This window comes from Miscanthus floridulus, chromosome 9 (assembly GCF_019320115.1).
Source record: "Miscanthus floridulus cultivar M001 chromosome 9, ASM1932011v1, whole genome shotgun sequence".
Lineage (NCBI taxonomy): Eukaryota > Viridiplantae > Streptophyta > Magnoliopsida > Poales > Poaceae > Miscanthus > Miscanthus floridulus.
The window spans coordinates 10,450,354-10,465,368 of NC_089588.1; the positions used below are offsets into that span (position 1 = coordinate 10,450,354).

The window sequence follows — 15,015 nt, forward strand, 5'->3', positions numbered from 1 at the left end:
TTCTTTTACCCGGTTAGGGTTAGGGTTTCAATCCGAAATGGATTGAACCCTGTTCTTTCTTTGATTTCTTTTCTATGCTTTACCCCATACTTTAACCTTCTCTCTGATACCATTATTGGACACAATAGTGCCTCTAAACCATAGATCAGGGATAGGCTTTTCTCTTAGATGTGAAAACTGTTGATGTACCTTGGTCTAGGTCACCATTCGGTCCATGGCGTCACAGCGGCTTGGACGACGGTGACACGACAGCTCGGTGTAGTGGTTCCAGCGTAGTGGAGTCGAGGTCCAGTGGCGACGGCGGAGTCGGTGGGGCTTTCCGTCGCTGGCAACACTTACTGTAGATCGGATTAGGTTTTCTGTTGGTGGATCACGGCGGCTCAGACCAACCTCGTAGTTAGAGCCGTGATCCACACATCTCTTTTATATGTGCTGTGCGACAGGACCCACCAACCATATTAGGGTTAGACGCTCTCGATCAGGGCGCAGAGACAAGGGCCCAATAGGCCGGGCCTATTGGTGGAGATCAACTAACATGTATGTCTTGATAAAATTCTTCAATACTTTGTCCAATCTCTTCATATGTGAACTGAACAATGTTAAAGAATTGTTTATTAGGCTGTGTCCAAACAATTGAAGAAAATAAGCATTTCCGTTATTGCTAAGAGTAGGAAATGCAAAAGAGGAAACAGAGAACTAAAAGGAAATACCCTAACGGTCAAAGACCATGATATTTAACAGTTATGAGAAAACATAAAAAAGTTCAGCAACATCATCAAGACCATGATAATTTAGGATACATGAGCAGATCAAAGTTCCAGGCGTCCTCAATCAAGTGGAAGCAACTGTCCTTATCACTGTATGCCTCCAGTAGGAGTTCTGAAGAACATGAAAGAACATGCAACCTGTGGCAGGTCTGAGAGTAGAGAGAGTTACGTAGCTCATTGACAACAATTTCACAAGATATTTATTTAATGCATAAGTAGTTCTAAACTTATCTTAGCTCGTACTGTTCACCTCTTCATAAGAGGGCGTCACAAAGAAGCTTGACCAGCCTAGCTAATCAGCACCACAGAAACAATGCAAGTTGTCGGCCAGTTTGAATGCATCAGGATATGGAATTCCACATGAAAGGCCATCACGGCCTTACAAATACATTAACAAATATACACACGTACGAGCAACAATACAATACATCATGTGATGCTTCGAAGCAGCCAAGGCCTCAGCACGTCATGATCTGATGGCAGACCCTACCTAATCTGTGAAGCCCCAAGTCATCGACTTCAACGAGTAGCCTGCTAGACTACATACGTACACATATACAGCTTAGTTACATTATTTTTATGCGACCAAATAATGATATGATGCTATACCGCTACTATGCACTATGGTGGGTGGGGTGGGCTAACCAGTACTATATGCTAACCAATACTTACAGCTAGCAATAATGCAAACCCTATACAGACACATATCACCATCACCAATCCAGGATTATTCTCGAGGGAAGGAAAGGTCCAAAACCGTCTTCTTTCATCGGCGTTCCATCCTCACAGGCAACCAATCTCAGAGTACAGCTGCTCAAATTCTTACACCTGACCTTCAGCTGCTCAAGGCTCCTGGCAAACACCTGCTCCACCCACGTCCGCACAGGCCTCTTCTCATGTGAATCAGATGCCCATGCCGCTGACACTACTTGCTCCATAGCCACAGCGTCGATCTCCAGCCTGCACCTAGAGCCCAGAGTCTTGCTCATAGTACTGCTAAACTCCTGCAGGATGTCCTCACAAAGTTTGCCAAAGTCAAATGGCTTGAAATTGATTGACTCGTCCACTGATCGTAAGAGGCTGCCCACAGATCCCTCTGGATCATCGGATGAGTTCTCATGGCTGCTACTGCTGTCGTCATCACCATCCTGGGCTTCGGCATCATCGCCTGGGAGGTTCAAGTCGAATGGAACACTTGATGTTCTATGCAGTCGCTTTGAAGTGCTCGGCGATTCTGCTGTCTTTTCTTGCCCATCAGAGATGAGGAGCTTCCGCTTACTGAAAGGACTGGAGTACAAAGATGCTTGACAGTTTCTCAAGGAATGCCTTGAGGAAACTACAACTTTGCCTCCAGGGCCTCCACTGATGTTGGCTGTGCCCGGCTCAACTATGATCTTCAGTTGATGTCCACGAGCTGCCACAACCTTTTCTTCTGAAAAAGCATTGCCCTCTTCCATCCCAAGAGAGGCATCTTGACATCCTTGGATCATTCTTGTAGACAACACCACAATCGAGTCATTAAGGTCAGACACCCGTCCCCCATGCAAATCTTTGTACCTGCCAGTCTCCATGGCATGAATCAGGCTCTCCTGAACAAGGCAGTCAGCTTTGTCAACATTGTCAAGGAAGATAACTGATCGCTGCTTCCTTCTCAACTCTTCAGAGATACAGTCGGTGGCACGCTTTCCTCTGAAATTGGGGTTACCCCAGTCATGGAGGCTTAGGTCCAGATATATCAGGTTCTCTGAGCTACCATGCATCAGCTCAGCAAGTGCCATACCGACTCTCCGCTTGGCAATGCTATCCGGGCCATAAAAACTAAACCATATGTCATTCTTCTTGTTTGCACCACGACGCCTCTCCATTGACCTGCACCGCACAATGGATGCACAAATAGCACTCAAGGCTTCCTCCTGCCTCCCAACAGCCTTAAACAGTCGTTCCATGAGTAGCTTGTAATTGCTCAAATCAAAACTTTGTGCTGCGACGGGTGAAGGCCTCTGCCATTGGCCAAAGGCAGAAGCACCTCCTGAAGCTGCTGAATGCAGAGCACTAGGTGAAGTTTGATCCCAATTTGAGGAACTCCTGAAGCAAGTGTAAGGCTGTACAGAGAAGTGAGGAGGCTTAAGATTCAGATCATCAACCTTCTTGGGCATCAGCTGGATCGACCCTTCAGCATCCTTTACATGTTTACACAGTGCAATACTTGAATCCTTGGAAGAAGACCCGCGAGGGGTGGCCAACACCAAGTCAGTGGCCACAGGTGCAGCAGATGATGGTGACGCATGATCTTCAGGGTTGTCACAATTTGATGAGTTGCTATGTTGGGATGGCACGGCCCTATCTTGGAGGGGTTCATCACTCTTTGATTGCCTGACTTGCAGGTTCAATACAAGGTCAGGTCTAATAACCTCCCTTTGAAGTGCAACTGACTGTGTACTTTGGTTTGGATTTGTCCATCTTTCCCTGTCAACCCGAACATCAATGAGATGTGGAAATAATTGGCAAGGATCTCTGTTGATCCTATTGCAACCTTGGTGGAGTCGTAGGCAGTACTCATTCCACTTCTTCTTCAGATTCTGTATTTTTGTCCTCAATACCATCTGATCATCTCTAACCTGCACCGAAGAAAAACTGTACATCTTTTATACCAATCAAATCCAAAAGTATTCATCTATCAGCAAGTTGTACAAGTAGTATTCACTATTTAACTTCAAAATTCTAGAAGACAGAAGTAGCCTCACACCTGGAGTGCATCAAACCCATTGTTAGGACCCATCATGCTGCCATTCTGCAGCATGGAAGGTAGACCTTCTTGGTGAGCTTCAGCTGTAATGCCACTTCCTCTAATGATAGTTGCAACTTCTTGCTCATATCTATCATTGCACTGTTGACATTGCAGGGCCTGAGGGCAGGAATTTGGTGTGAGGCTATTTGCTTCATAGGTATCACACATAAAACCTCCAAAAGGAACAAACGACTCCATGAAGCTGCAAAATTACAAGTTTGAACTGTTAGATTATATCCTACCGATGCTAATGAGCATAACATGAAAATCATAAACAGGAGCCATCTGGTGGCTTTGTCACATTAAACTCGTGGTGACAAGCAGACACAAAAGAAACGTTCGTCCTAGTTCTTGTGATAGACTAAGCACAGCAATCGCCTCACATGGATGCTATGCGGCTAATCAAATCTTATGCACAATAAACAAATAAAATAAACAAGTGATCCGGCGATGGATAAAAAAGGAGTACCTTGTAGTGGCAGGCATGGACAAGGCAGCGACCGTGGTGGCTGGAGCTGGAGGAGGCACGAGTACGGGTGCAGGGCCGGCGTCGCGCACGGCGGTGATTGGCAGCAGCTGGAGTTCCCAGTCCTTGTCGACGAGCGGGAACTTGGAAAGGAAGGCGAGGTAGGTCTCGTAGGTGGCCGACCAGCCCATGACCCAGACCGCCTGGCGGCCGGCAGCTCTGTGCGTCTCGAGCAGGCGCGTGACCTCCGCCACCACCCGGCGAGCCGCGTCCTGCAGGTCGGCCTCGTCGGGCACGAGTTCCTTGAGGTCACCGATGCTGAAGATGAGGCCAGAGCCGGGCGTCGTCGGTGCCGCCGCGACGGTGAGGAGGTCCGTTTGATGATTGACGGGGAGGATGCGGTACGGGGACGCCTCGGCGAAGTCAGCGGCGGCAGACGCGGCCCCGACGCCGACGAGTATGGGGTTGCGCCCGCGCGAGAGGATGTCGGTGATGCGGCGGCAGTTGTCCTCCCCCGGGGCGGCCCCCGCGAGCGCGGGCGCGGGCGAGGGGACGTCGGCGTCGTCTGCGGCCGCGAAGCTGCAGAGGAAGAGCGGCGGCGGGCGGGCGCGCGTGGGGAGGCCGCGGCCGAGCAGCGGGACGGCCGGCGCGGGGCGGAGGATGGCGACCTTGATCTCGTTGCTGCGGAAGCCCGCGTCGGCGAAGACCCGGCTGACGAGCGGGTCGTCGAGGATGGCGAGGACGAGGTGGGAGAGGTCGACCCTGACGGCGTTGGGGGAGGTGGCCGACGCGCCCGCCGCCTGGTGGTGGTGGTAGAAGTGGAACGTGTCCGGGTTGCGCCGCTGGTTGGCCTGCGAGCGCTTGATGGCCGCCATGAGGGAGTTGGCGACGGGGGGCTCGTGCTGGTCATTGCTGCTGCTGTAGGCGGAGGCGGAGGCGGAGGCGGAGGCTGAGGCTGAGGTGGGGGTGGAGGGGAGGCGGTCGAGGGAGACGGCGAAGCAGAGGTCGAGCGCCTTGAGCTGGAGGCGCGGCGAGTAGGCGGCGCTGCGGGCGCGGGCGAGCGCGTCGCGGAGCAGCGGCGCGGCGGTCGGGGCGAGCAGCGAGGCGATGAGGTGGAGGGAGGTGGTCTGCGCGTGCGCCCGGCGGCGCGCGGAGGCGACGGCGGCGTCGAGGGCCGTGACGGCGGCCGGGGCGAGGCACTGCCGCGCGGCGGGCACCGGCGTCGGCATGGCGGCCTGGCGGGGGGTTGGATTGGGATTAGATTCGACTGAGCATGGGGGCCAAGTGTAAAAATGAGAGGAGTGAAACGGGAAATAACGGCAAGGCAGAGGGTGGCCGCGCAAAAAGGTGGAGGCTGCCCCTGCCCGGCCGCTCCAGTCCAGTTGAGTTGGGGCAGGTGCTGCTGCCGTATTTTATATCTCCACCATTTTCTTTCTATTCATCTTTTATTCTCCTTGTTTTCTCGTTTTTTAGTGGAGAAAGAAAAAAGAAATAAATAATTCTGCCTTTTTCTTTTGCTGGGGGCGCAGAAGGCTGCTGCCGATGCTTTTGGGAGATGTCGTTGCTGCTGCTGCGGCTGCTGCTGACGTGGGCCCCACGCGTCACTCAGGGCAGCTTTGGTGTCCTCTTTTGGGCCCAACGCACCTGGTATTCGTATTCGTGGGGAATTCGGTGGAGAGCACCTCGCTTTTGCTCTGTTCTTTCTTCCACTCGTGATCTTTCTGAAAAGAGAACATCGGCACACAGATCCTCTCCACAGTTGCCACCCACCGTTGGAAAGTTGATTCGGACAACATTATGGGGTCGTTTTGTGCCACTCTCGTCCGGTTCATTGTTCACCTTGAAAACCGAAATGGCTTCACGCTACATTTCTAAACAGTGCTACGGCAAGAGGTGCCGAAACACCTAAAAGATATACCAGACAAGGCCTGACCAACTACGTGTATGAAGGCAAAGACGTTTATGTACTCCAGCTTATGCAAGATTGCCAAGCGCCTATCTAGAGAACATATCACGCCATGTAGAATTAAAGAGTAACATGGATACAATGGCTCTATGTGCCAAATATTAGCATGCAACTACCCAATATCGTTTTGATATGGCTCTTACTCGATTCACAGAAGATTGTACTCCAAGCATGCAGTGACACCAGTGGCACTCCAATATAATTTAGTTGTATCTCTCTGCTCTACATGCTTTGTTGATGGTAATATACCGCTTTCGTATCTTGATTGAAAGTTACCTAACAATTCTTTTCCTTTGGGGTGAATTTTTTTTCCCTGAATACAAGTTGTTATTCTTTTAGTATTGTCTTAACTTTGAAAAGTAGACCTCTCAACTTTAGTAAGATATAGACACGTATGTTCGTCTTAGTATCACGGTACACATGTGCTTGGTTGTTGTAAAGATGTGTATCCAAATACATCAACATGTATAGACAACACTTTATTAAAATATAATTGTATAGACAACTCTAGTCAATTCAACATCTTATCTTTCCTTAGCCAAGGACGTCTTTAGTGAGTGGACGTAGCAATAATGCAGTGTTGTATGTGGTGCCAGCCCTGGGGGAGCGCTTGGTGGGTGTGGGGGGCCACAAGATAGTGAACGTGAAAGGGCAAACAAGTGGTGCGGTGGCTGCTGCCGATTGTTGCTGTGGTCGACTGACTTTTGTCCGAAAGGCGCCCCGGCCCTTTTCACGGATAAGCATCCTTTTGTCTTTTCCTTACTCCTCCTCCATTTTATTCCTACCACTTAATAGCATGTCGAATAATCTAGAGACAAAGTAAGTGTATAGACAAAAGTCTCACCTAGATTAGCTAGTTTTTTTAGTTGTAATAGCTAGAGCAAACTATCTAATATTTTTTTTATAATTTGGGTGATTAAATATTTAAAAATAGGCTATAACTGAACTAGATATTTAGTTTTTATTATATTATGTATTTAGATGCAGTCTATACCTAGGTGCGTAGCAAAATAATATATCTGAACAATCAAAATAATTTATAATTTAAAATGGAGGGGTAGTAATTTATTTTAATCAATCATTTATAGTAGGCTAAGCTCAAAACGTATCTCCGTGGACCCCCAACACGATCTATCATATGTAGCACACCAGCATAGAAGATATCATCGCCATTGAGGCATTAAAAGGTACAACTCATCTATCCTTCAGGACAAAACTTATACTATTTGCTTATTATTGTGTGCAATACAACTGCTAACCAATCACATCTAAGGGCACATATTCTTCACTTAATCAAAACATGTTGGCCCTGAGTTTTTTTCCCTTTCATCACCTGATACATATGTATGGTCTTTTCTTTCAAACAATCATGCATGGAAGAGTCTAAAAAACGACCACTCTTGACAGGAATATGTAATGCAAGCATGTCTATTACATACATGTCCTTCATGCAATATATATGCACTGGGGACATAGCCCCTTGCCCATAAGATCCTGGCGGTGCTCCGTTGGGGTGCGGGAGCCGAGGAGGGAAGAGAAGAGTGGGCACATGAGTGAGGAAAACAAGCCAATTTTCAAATAGGGGTTGGGGTTGACAGCCCGTGGGATTAAGGGCCAGATGGTGAGATTTGAGGGCCTCGTAAATTTGAGGGTTTGAATAGGGGTCCTACTAAACCTATATTAGGATTGAGTCCTCAAACTTTAGTTTGAGAGCTTGTTTTTAAAGCCCTGCTTAGGGGTCGGGGTTGACGTCCGCGGGATTAAGGGCCAGATGGTGAGATTTGAGGGCCTCGCAAATTTGAGGATTTGAACAGGGGCCTACTAGACCTATGTTATGATTAAGTTCTCAAATTTTAGTTTAAGAGCTTGTTTTAAAGCCTTGCTAGAGTTGCTCTAAGTGTATAGATATAGGTCTCATCTGGATCAACTATTTTTTTATAAGTTGTAATAGCTAGAGTGGGCTAGCTAATATTTTTAATAATTTGAGTGGTTAAATAGTTTAAAATAGGCTATAACTAAATTATAAGCTGGGCTATTTGGATTAGCTAAAGTTTTTTATTTAAAAAAGTAAAAAAATAATTTATGATTTGGAGTGGAGGCAGCACTGATTTATTTTAATCAATCTAAACAGGGTCATATATGGATATGGTAGGCTAAACTCAAAACGTATCTCTATGGGCCCTACACGATCTATCGTAATGTAGCACCGTCACAGAACATATCATCACCATTGATAACTACCACTCATCCATCCATCCTGACAAAACTTAAACTATTTGCTTATTATTGTGTGCAATACAACTAGTAACCATGCAATCACATTTAAGGGAACATATTCTTCAATTAATCCAAACATGTTGGCCCTGGGTTTTTCTCCTTGCATCATCCGAATTGTGCATATGGTCTTTGTTTCAACTAGTCATGGAACGAAGAGTCTAAAAACACAACCACTCATGCATGGAAGGAATATGTAGTACAAGCATCTCTATTATGTATATATTTGTGCTCATCAATCAATAGCATCATGTATGCAATCCTGTTCGTTTGAACTTATCAGCCTGGCTTATCAGTCATGGTACAGTGCTTTTCTCTCACAACAAATCAACAAACGATACTTTTTAGATTGGCTTTTCAGCGGAATAAACAGGGAAATGCACAACACATGGGACAGGGACCTACTTTCTAGTCATTATTATCAGGACGATGCGATGCAATGCATGGCACACCACCACTGCAAAGTGCAAATAGCAAAAAGATTGGAGTTGGACGTGCACCAGCATCCGGCAGGAAGCACCGTGGACCGGTGGATGTTGCGTTGCGTGTCCACCTGGCCAACCACCATCCATTCCAATATGCTTTGTGCTTTCCATGGACCCCGATCCTTCCTTTCACTTATAAAAATGCAAGACACACCATGCATTCTTTTCCTGTCGCTTTCGTCCACACAATTATTCTCTTCTCTTGGTCATAGTTAAATAATGTTATTCTACAATAATGACTATTAGCTTGTTGGTGAACAAAGTTGTATTATTACTGCCACGCAACGCAACACACTTTGCTATTATGTTGTAGTAGTAAGATTAAAGCTACTATACTAGATAGATATAGATAAACCATGCATGCATTTTAATAATTTCTTTGTTCCTTTGGTGACACACAAAAGCACTAGCTATATATGTGTATATATCGTGCCCATGCACTTATTTCTTGCATACACTCGTCAACAGAAAGAAGAAGAAAAGATCTTTAACAACTTGACGAATCTATCACGGCCAAACCCTTTTGGTCAAAATCGGTCGCATAAAAATAAAGACGATAGGTGGCTTCATAAAAACAAAAACAAAAACTCAATTGGTGGGTCGAAAAATGAAATGGCCAACTTCCATCAACGTTACACCACAAACATCAAACTCACATCCTTACGATCCAAAAGCTGTCAAAAGTGACATCTGGGCCCCCCACCTCCACATAGTGCTTCAAATAATTATTCTCGCATACTCTTCCAAAATAGCATTGGATTATACTGGTAAAAATATCCATGCTTTGCCCAAATTATAGACATTGTAGACTAATGTTCATTGCTGATTATTATTAAGATAGAAAATGGACTATATATATATTCTTTCATTCATGTGACACAAATACTTCCAAGTTTAATTATTGTGTGTTGTTGCATGTTAATGTTAATTAGAAGAATGTATTATTGTTGGGGCGTGCCCCGCCTATGGGCACCTTGTGTGGCTCAATCGCCGTCCTGGTTCCTCGCAAGAGCGAAATAACGAGAGTTGGACTCCGGCGCACTCAGCATTTCGCTATAATAACAGGCGAGAAGGCTAACCATGGGCAAAGACAAGGATGTGTCGAGCCCCTTCTCGCCGCAGTGAAGCAAGGGCAGCGCTTGCCGTCCTATTCTTAGAATTCCCTTCTTGCTATGGCGAGAGGGTGGACTCTGCGGCCGAGATCAGGTTCCGCCAAAGGACAGCGCGTAGTTGGTCTCGGCTATTCGCTCAGGCGAATAGCCGTTAACGGTTTGGTCGATCGTTTCTACAGGTTCCGCCAAAGGAGGGCGTGCAGGCGGTCTTAGCTATTCGCTCAGGCGAATAGCTGTTAACGGTTTGGACGATAGTTTCTGTAGGTTTCGCTAAAGGAGGAACCGCCCGCCTTCGCACGGCCAACAGCTTCTGTCGCTAGGGGGCCCCCACGATTGGTTGGGCGGGCGACATAAGGCGGAGCCGGTCGGGCCTCCTCGGGCTGGCGTTATCCAAGGAAGGCGAGCACTTCAAATGGCGAACAAGCCCAAGGCTGCGTAGAATATTCCCCGGATTTGTAGCAGTTGAGAGGGCATTTACGTCCTATGAGAGGCCTACGGGCATGTATAAATAGCCCCCGCTGAGGGATTGTAAAGGGAGGAGAAGAACAAGTTCAATGAAATCGTTCATCTTGTTTCGCTCAAGTCTTGTTTTATACACTTCTCGTGCTTAATTTCGCTTGAGTGGCAACCGGTGTTCGAAGGCCATGGCCTAGAACAACAATTATATGTAGTTACCTTAGGACCAATCTTTAATATATAGTATCATGTGAGTAATCTAATAATTTAAAATTTGAAATACTATGTCCCGTTCGGCTGGCAGAATTTTGGCTGACAAAGGCTGAAAACACTGTTTTTGCTGAATTATTGTGAGAGAAAAACACTGTTCCGACTAAAAAAAGAAGCCGAACAAGCCGTATATGGATAAGCGGAACAGGGCCTGTATACTCATGGCGGCATGGATATATGTACCAATATACTCCGATAGTTCACACAAATTAAAGCTAATTTTCACTTCCGATGCATGTCAAATTGCTTCCCAATAGCATAAAAAAGTAGGAACGTAACCCTCGCGCTAAGCTTTAATCCGTCTTAGATTTTACACATATTAAAGTAGTAACAAGAGTTCCACAGTTCCCTAATCTCACCTCCTATGGAAAACTAAACACGTTGTTGTAAGCATTTTTGTGTTTGAAGACGAATCATTTGAAACTTCTTCTTTTGCTAAACGAGAGTTGAGATAGATATACCTCATTTTTTCTCTCTTTGTAACCTAGGTACCATAACACTATTTAGTCATATATATATGTATGTGCATTTAGTATGCAGGCGCTCATTATTACACTGTAGGTAGGGTCTATGAGGGGTGTGTGGTGGGTCACCAGACACTTGTGCATTATTGGTGACAAGGTGGGACAGTATTTGCTCCCTTCTAGAGTTGATGATTTTTTTTTTTTTTTTGAAAACGAGACGTGTTAAAGCCATCAAAATTTATTTACAACTACAATCTTTATTGAAATCAATTTTTCCAAAGCAACCCCCGCCGCTTCACTCATCAACTTCAATTTGACACACGCTAGGCCTATTTGATTTCACAAAATTATTACTGTGTTTTATTTTAATAAAATATTGAAAATGGTAATTAATTGTGGTATCTGAAAAAAAAAACAGCTAGCCTTTAAAAAGATATAAAAAATAGCAACATGAAAAGCTTTTAGACAATAGTAACATTTATCTCTCTTGATGGACTAGCTCGTGGTGGTTGTTTCAGCTGATAGTAAATTTCACCTAGCTAGGTATAAATTATAAAAAAAAATGAAAAGCAGAAACGAGTTTGTCATGGAGGTGTGGCCACTTTATAATGACAACAACTAGTGAGCTACCACAGTCCATCCAGGTGAAAGGTGAAGGTGAAGGTGAAGGTGAAGAAGTTGGCCCTTGGTCGCTGGAACGGAGGGGTCGAGACCATGCATGCAACCTCCATCCGCTTCGCCACGGGTAACATGTCAACGTTTGTCGACGAAGACAAGGCCAAAGCACCAAGATAGCAAGGCACTCACGACACCCTACGAATTGACTCACCTTTCGAGCTAGTGGGATTTTTAGGGGTGTCGTTTGGATGGTTAGAATCGGTTCCGTTTCTCGTTAGAATTGAATGAAATGACTCGAAACGAGACTAACGTTACTGGATTCGGAACGGAAACATTCTGGCTTTTCTTTGACCGACCCAGGTGCTCATTGGCTGGTTTTGCACGGATTCACGGAGCCAACACCTTTGGTATGTTTTTTATTTTGCTGAAAATTACAAAACTGCCACTCCTATCTATTCGTCCGCACTCTGGCTCAGGATATATATATTACGTCCCTACTTAGCATGTCTTTATATATATATATATATATACATATATATATATATATATATATATATATATATATAGAACTACTATTCTGTAGCTGGCCATAGAATAACTTATTCTGTAGCCACTTTGAGTTACGATAATTACTATGTTAATTTACGAGATTTACAGTAACTCCTTACTAAGTGGTTTACTATAACGTTATGGTAAATATTCCCATGTGTTATAGTAACCCAACTATCGTAAATATGTATTGACATTATGGTAAATTAGTATATAAAATTATGGTAAATAGAGGTGGCTACAGAATAACTTATTTTGTAGCTGGCTGCTGAATAGTTATTCTGTAGCCACCTCCATTTACTATAATTTTATATACTAATTTACCATAATATAATATATATATATATATAAAGACATGCTAGTAGGGACGTAATTTAGGCAGTACTATTGGGGATGATAGTAGAAATCAGACCTCGATCTAGAAAAAACAAAGGAGCAAAGTAGGGGGTCTTAGCTTCTCCAGGCCGGGAAACAATTTAGGTCATGTTTGGAACGCGGGATTTTTTTCTCGTTCCTGCATTTTTCCTGTGAAATTGAATTGATTCCTGTGAAATTCCTGTGTGATTCCTGTGAAATTCCTGCGTTCCAAACAGACCCTTGTCTAACTTCAATTCACCTGCATAGTTGCTGAGTTAGTGGTTACTAGTAAGTGGGTCTCTAATTGTAATCAAGCCCACATGGTAGTGACCTAACTGCAGAACAAACCCTCGCCTTTTAAGGTATTACTGGTTGAGATGCTTTTCACCAGAGTTATTAATCCATATTTGTGTTGTGTTAGTCATCACTACTTTTCTCTGAAGGTGACTTGTGACCTGCATCGTTTGCTGCTGGTCATCTAATTATTTGTTCTGCCTGCCTAGCCCGTCTCTTTTCTCCAAAAGAATATTTGTACATGCGCCGGCCCAGGGGCACCGTCCATCCCCATCCATTTGTTGATTCACCATAGCCGGAAGGAAATTTCTTTGATTTTAACCACGCATGTATAATCTCTCCAACAATTAAACAAAATATGGAGCACCTTTCGGCTGCAGATCGAAAAAGTGGTAACAGCAGAAAGATCACCTTTTGGTGCAACTAGTTGATGGATGTGCCAGGGATTATCTTTTGCGCGCACAAATGCCGGCCTGTCTAGCAGCTCCTTTCTAAGCAAAAGCAAAGCAAAGCAAAGCTTGCCTTTCCCCTCTTCATATCTTTTGATTTGAGGGCGTCAAAGGGACATATGCATTCACACGTACTACTCGTAGCTAGCCACAATTAATCCTTTAATTTTTCTGTGTCTAGCAATTGCGATTTATAATTAAACAGAAATGCTATACAATACACGTGTGTTTTAGCAAAAAAAAAAACATGGATTTTAGTTCACCGGATTATTGCCTCGGTTTATCTGCGTCCGTCAGATCTGCGTCGCCAGCAGCGCAGCGCAGCACCGGCCATGACGCGACGCGACCCACGACGCGACACCAGCAGTGCACCAGCAGCCGTCAGGCCAGCAGCGCACCAGCAGCATTTTGTTCTTCTATAGAAAAAAATTATTTTCTATGATATGTGATTTGTGATACGTGGATATGTGATCTTGTAATTGTCTGGAGGTAGAAGAAGGCTAGAGGTAGAAGAAGGATAGAGGCTGTTGATCTTAATCTTATGGTGCAAAAAAATTCATGTATTAGAATTATATAAAACACATGGTTATGCAGTAGACAGACTTATAATTAAAACTTGTGGACTCTGACTCACTATTTCCTTGCCCTTTGTACTACCAAACTTCTTCTCTCGAAGGTTTTATATCCAGTTTCCAAGTCTTCATTAGTTGGAAACACAGTAGATAAGTTCTATAAAACTCATTTCGTCCCATGAAATCTTCATGGACCTTTCTCTTTATCTATTATTTTAGTTGTTCTACCGGCTTATTTAATGTCATGTAACCCTCCTAGATTTCCATTGAAACCGACCAGAAAAAAGTGAGTACTAACACATGCAGATCTCTGTTTTTTCCGGAAAAATGTTTTTCCTTAACGACAACCGGGCACATATATTATTGTCGGGTATCAGTATCAGGGATACCCAGAAGAAGGAAGCTAATGGCCGCGAACGCTAACACCCTCAGATAGTCAAGAGCGTATCTCGGTCTCGCCCGGCCCGAGGGCACGGGCTCTATCTCGCCCGACCTTAAGGGTACGGGATCCGGGTCACCCAACCCCAAGGGTGCGGGCTCCGTCTCGCCCGACCCCTCGAGTGAGAGCCCTGTCATGTCCGACCTCGAGGGTGCGGGCTTCGCCTCGCCCGATCCCGAGAGCGCCGGCTTCGCCTCGCCTAACCCCGAGGGCGCGGGCTTCGCCTCGCCCAACCCCGAGGGCGCGGGCTCCCCCTCGCCCGACAAAGGTCCGTACCGCCCCCAACCACTACGGGTCTAAAAGTATGAGTCCGGGGTCAAACTTCTGACGCCAGAAGAGGAGCAGGCGCGTCTTGACGTGACCCGCGGCCACGACGGGCCACGTCTGAGGACGCACGTCGCCAACAGCATCGGGCGTGCCGGCGTTGTGCTACCTACTCCTGTACGACCTCCAGTGGAGGCGTCAGCGAGCCACACCGTCCGCTGGGACAAGATGGAGCGCCACGACCGGCTGACAATGCCTACGTACGGCGCTAGTGACGAACACGGCCGCGACAAGGAGTCATCCCCGTCGTCATCTATAGGGCCGACAGGACCCGTGCAAAGGAGATGGAAGACGTTGCAATCCCGACATCCTTCCTCTCTTCTCTCTCTCTCTCCGATGTAACCAGCATCTCCCCCTTCATATAT

The 15,015-nt window shown here is 45.7% G+C and overlaps 1 protein-coding gene across 1 annotated transcript; it reads right to left on the bottom strand.

Annotated features, from left to right (window-relative positions):
• Window positions 1-1,114: 1,114 nt before the first annotated feature.
• LOC136483392 (protein DWARF 53-like) lies at window positions 1,115-5,412 on the bottom strand. Its single transcript, XM_066480449.1, has 3 exons — window positions 4,025-5,412; window positions 3,514-3,757; window positions 1,115-3,385 (listed from the first exon to the last, which is right to left on the bottom strand). The coding sequence occupies exons 1-3, from the start codon at window positions 5,248-5,250 to the stop codon at window positions 1,481-1,483; spliced, it is 3,375 nt and encodes a 1,124-aa protein (XP_066336546.1). The 5' UTR covers window positions 5,251-5,412; the 3' UTR covers window positions 1,115-1,480.
• Window positions 5,413-15,015: the final 9,603 nt, after the last annotated feature.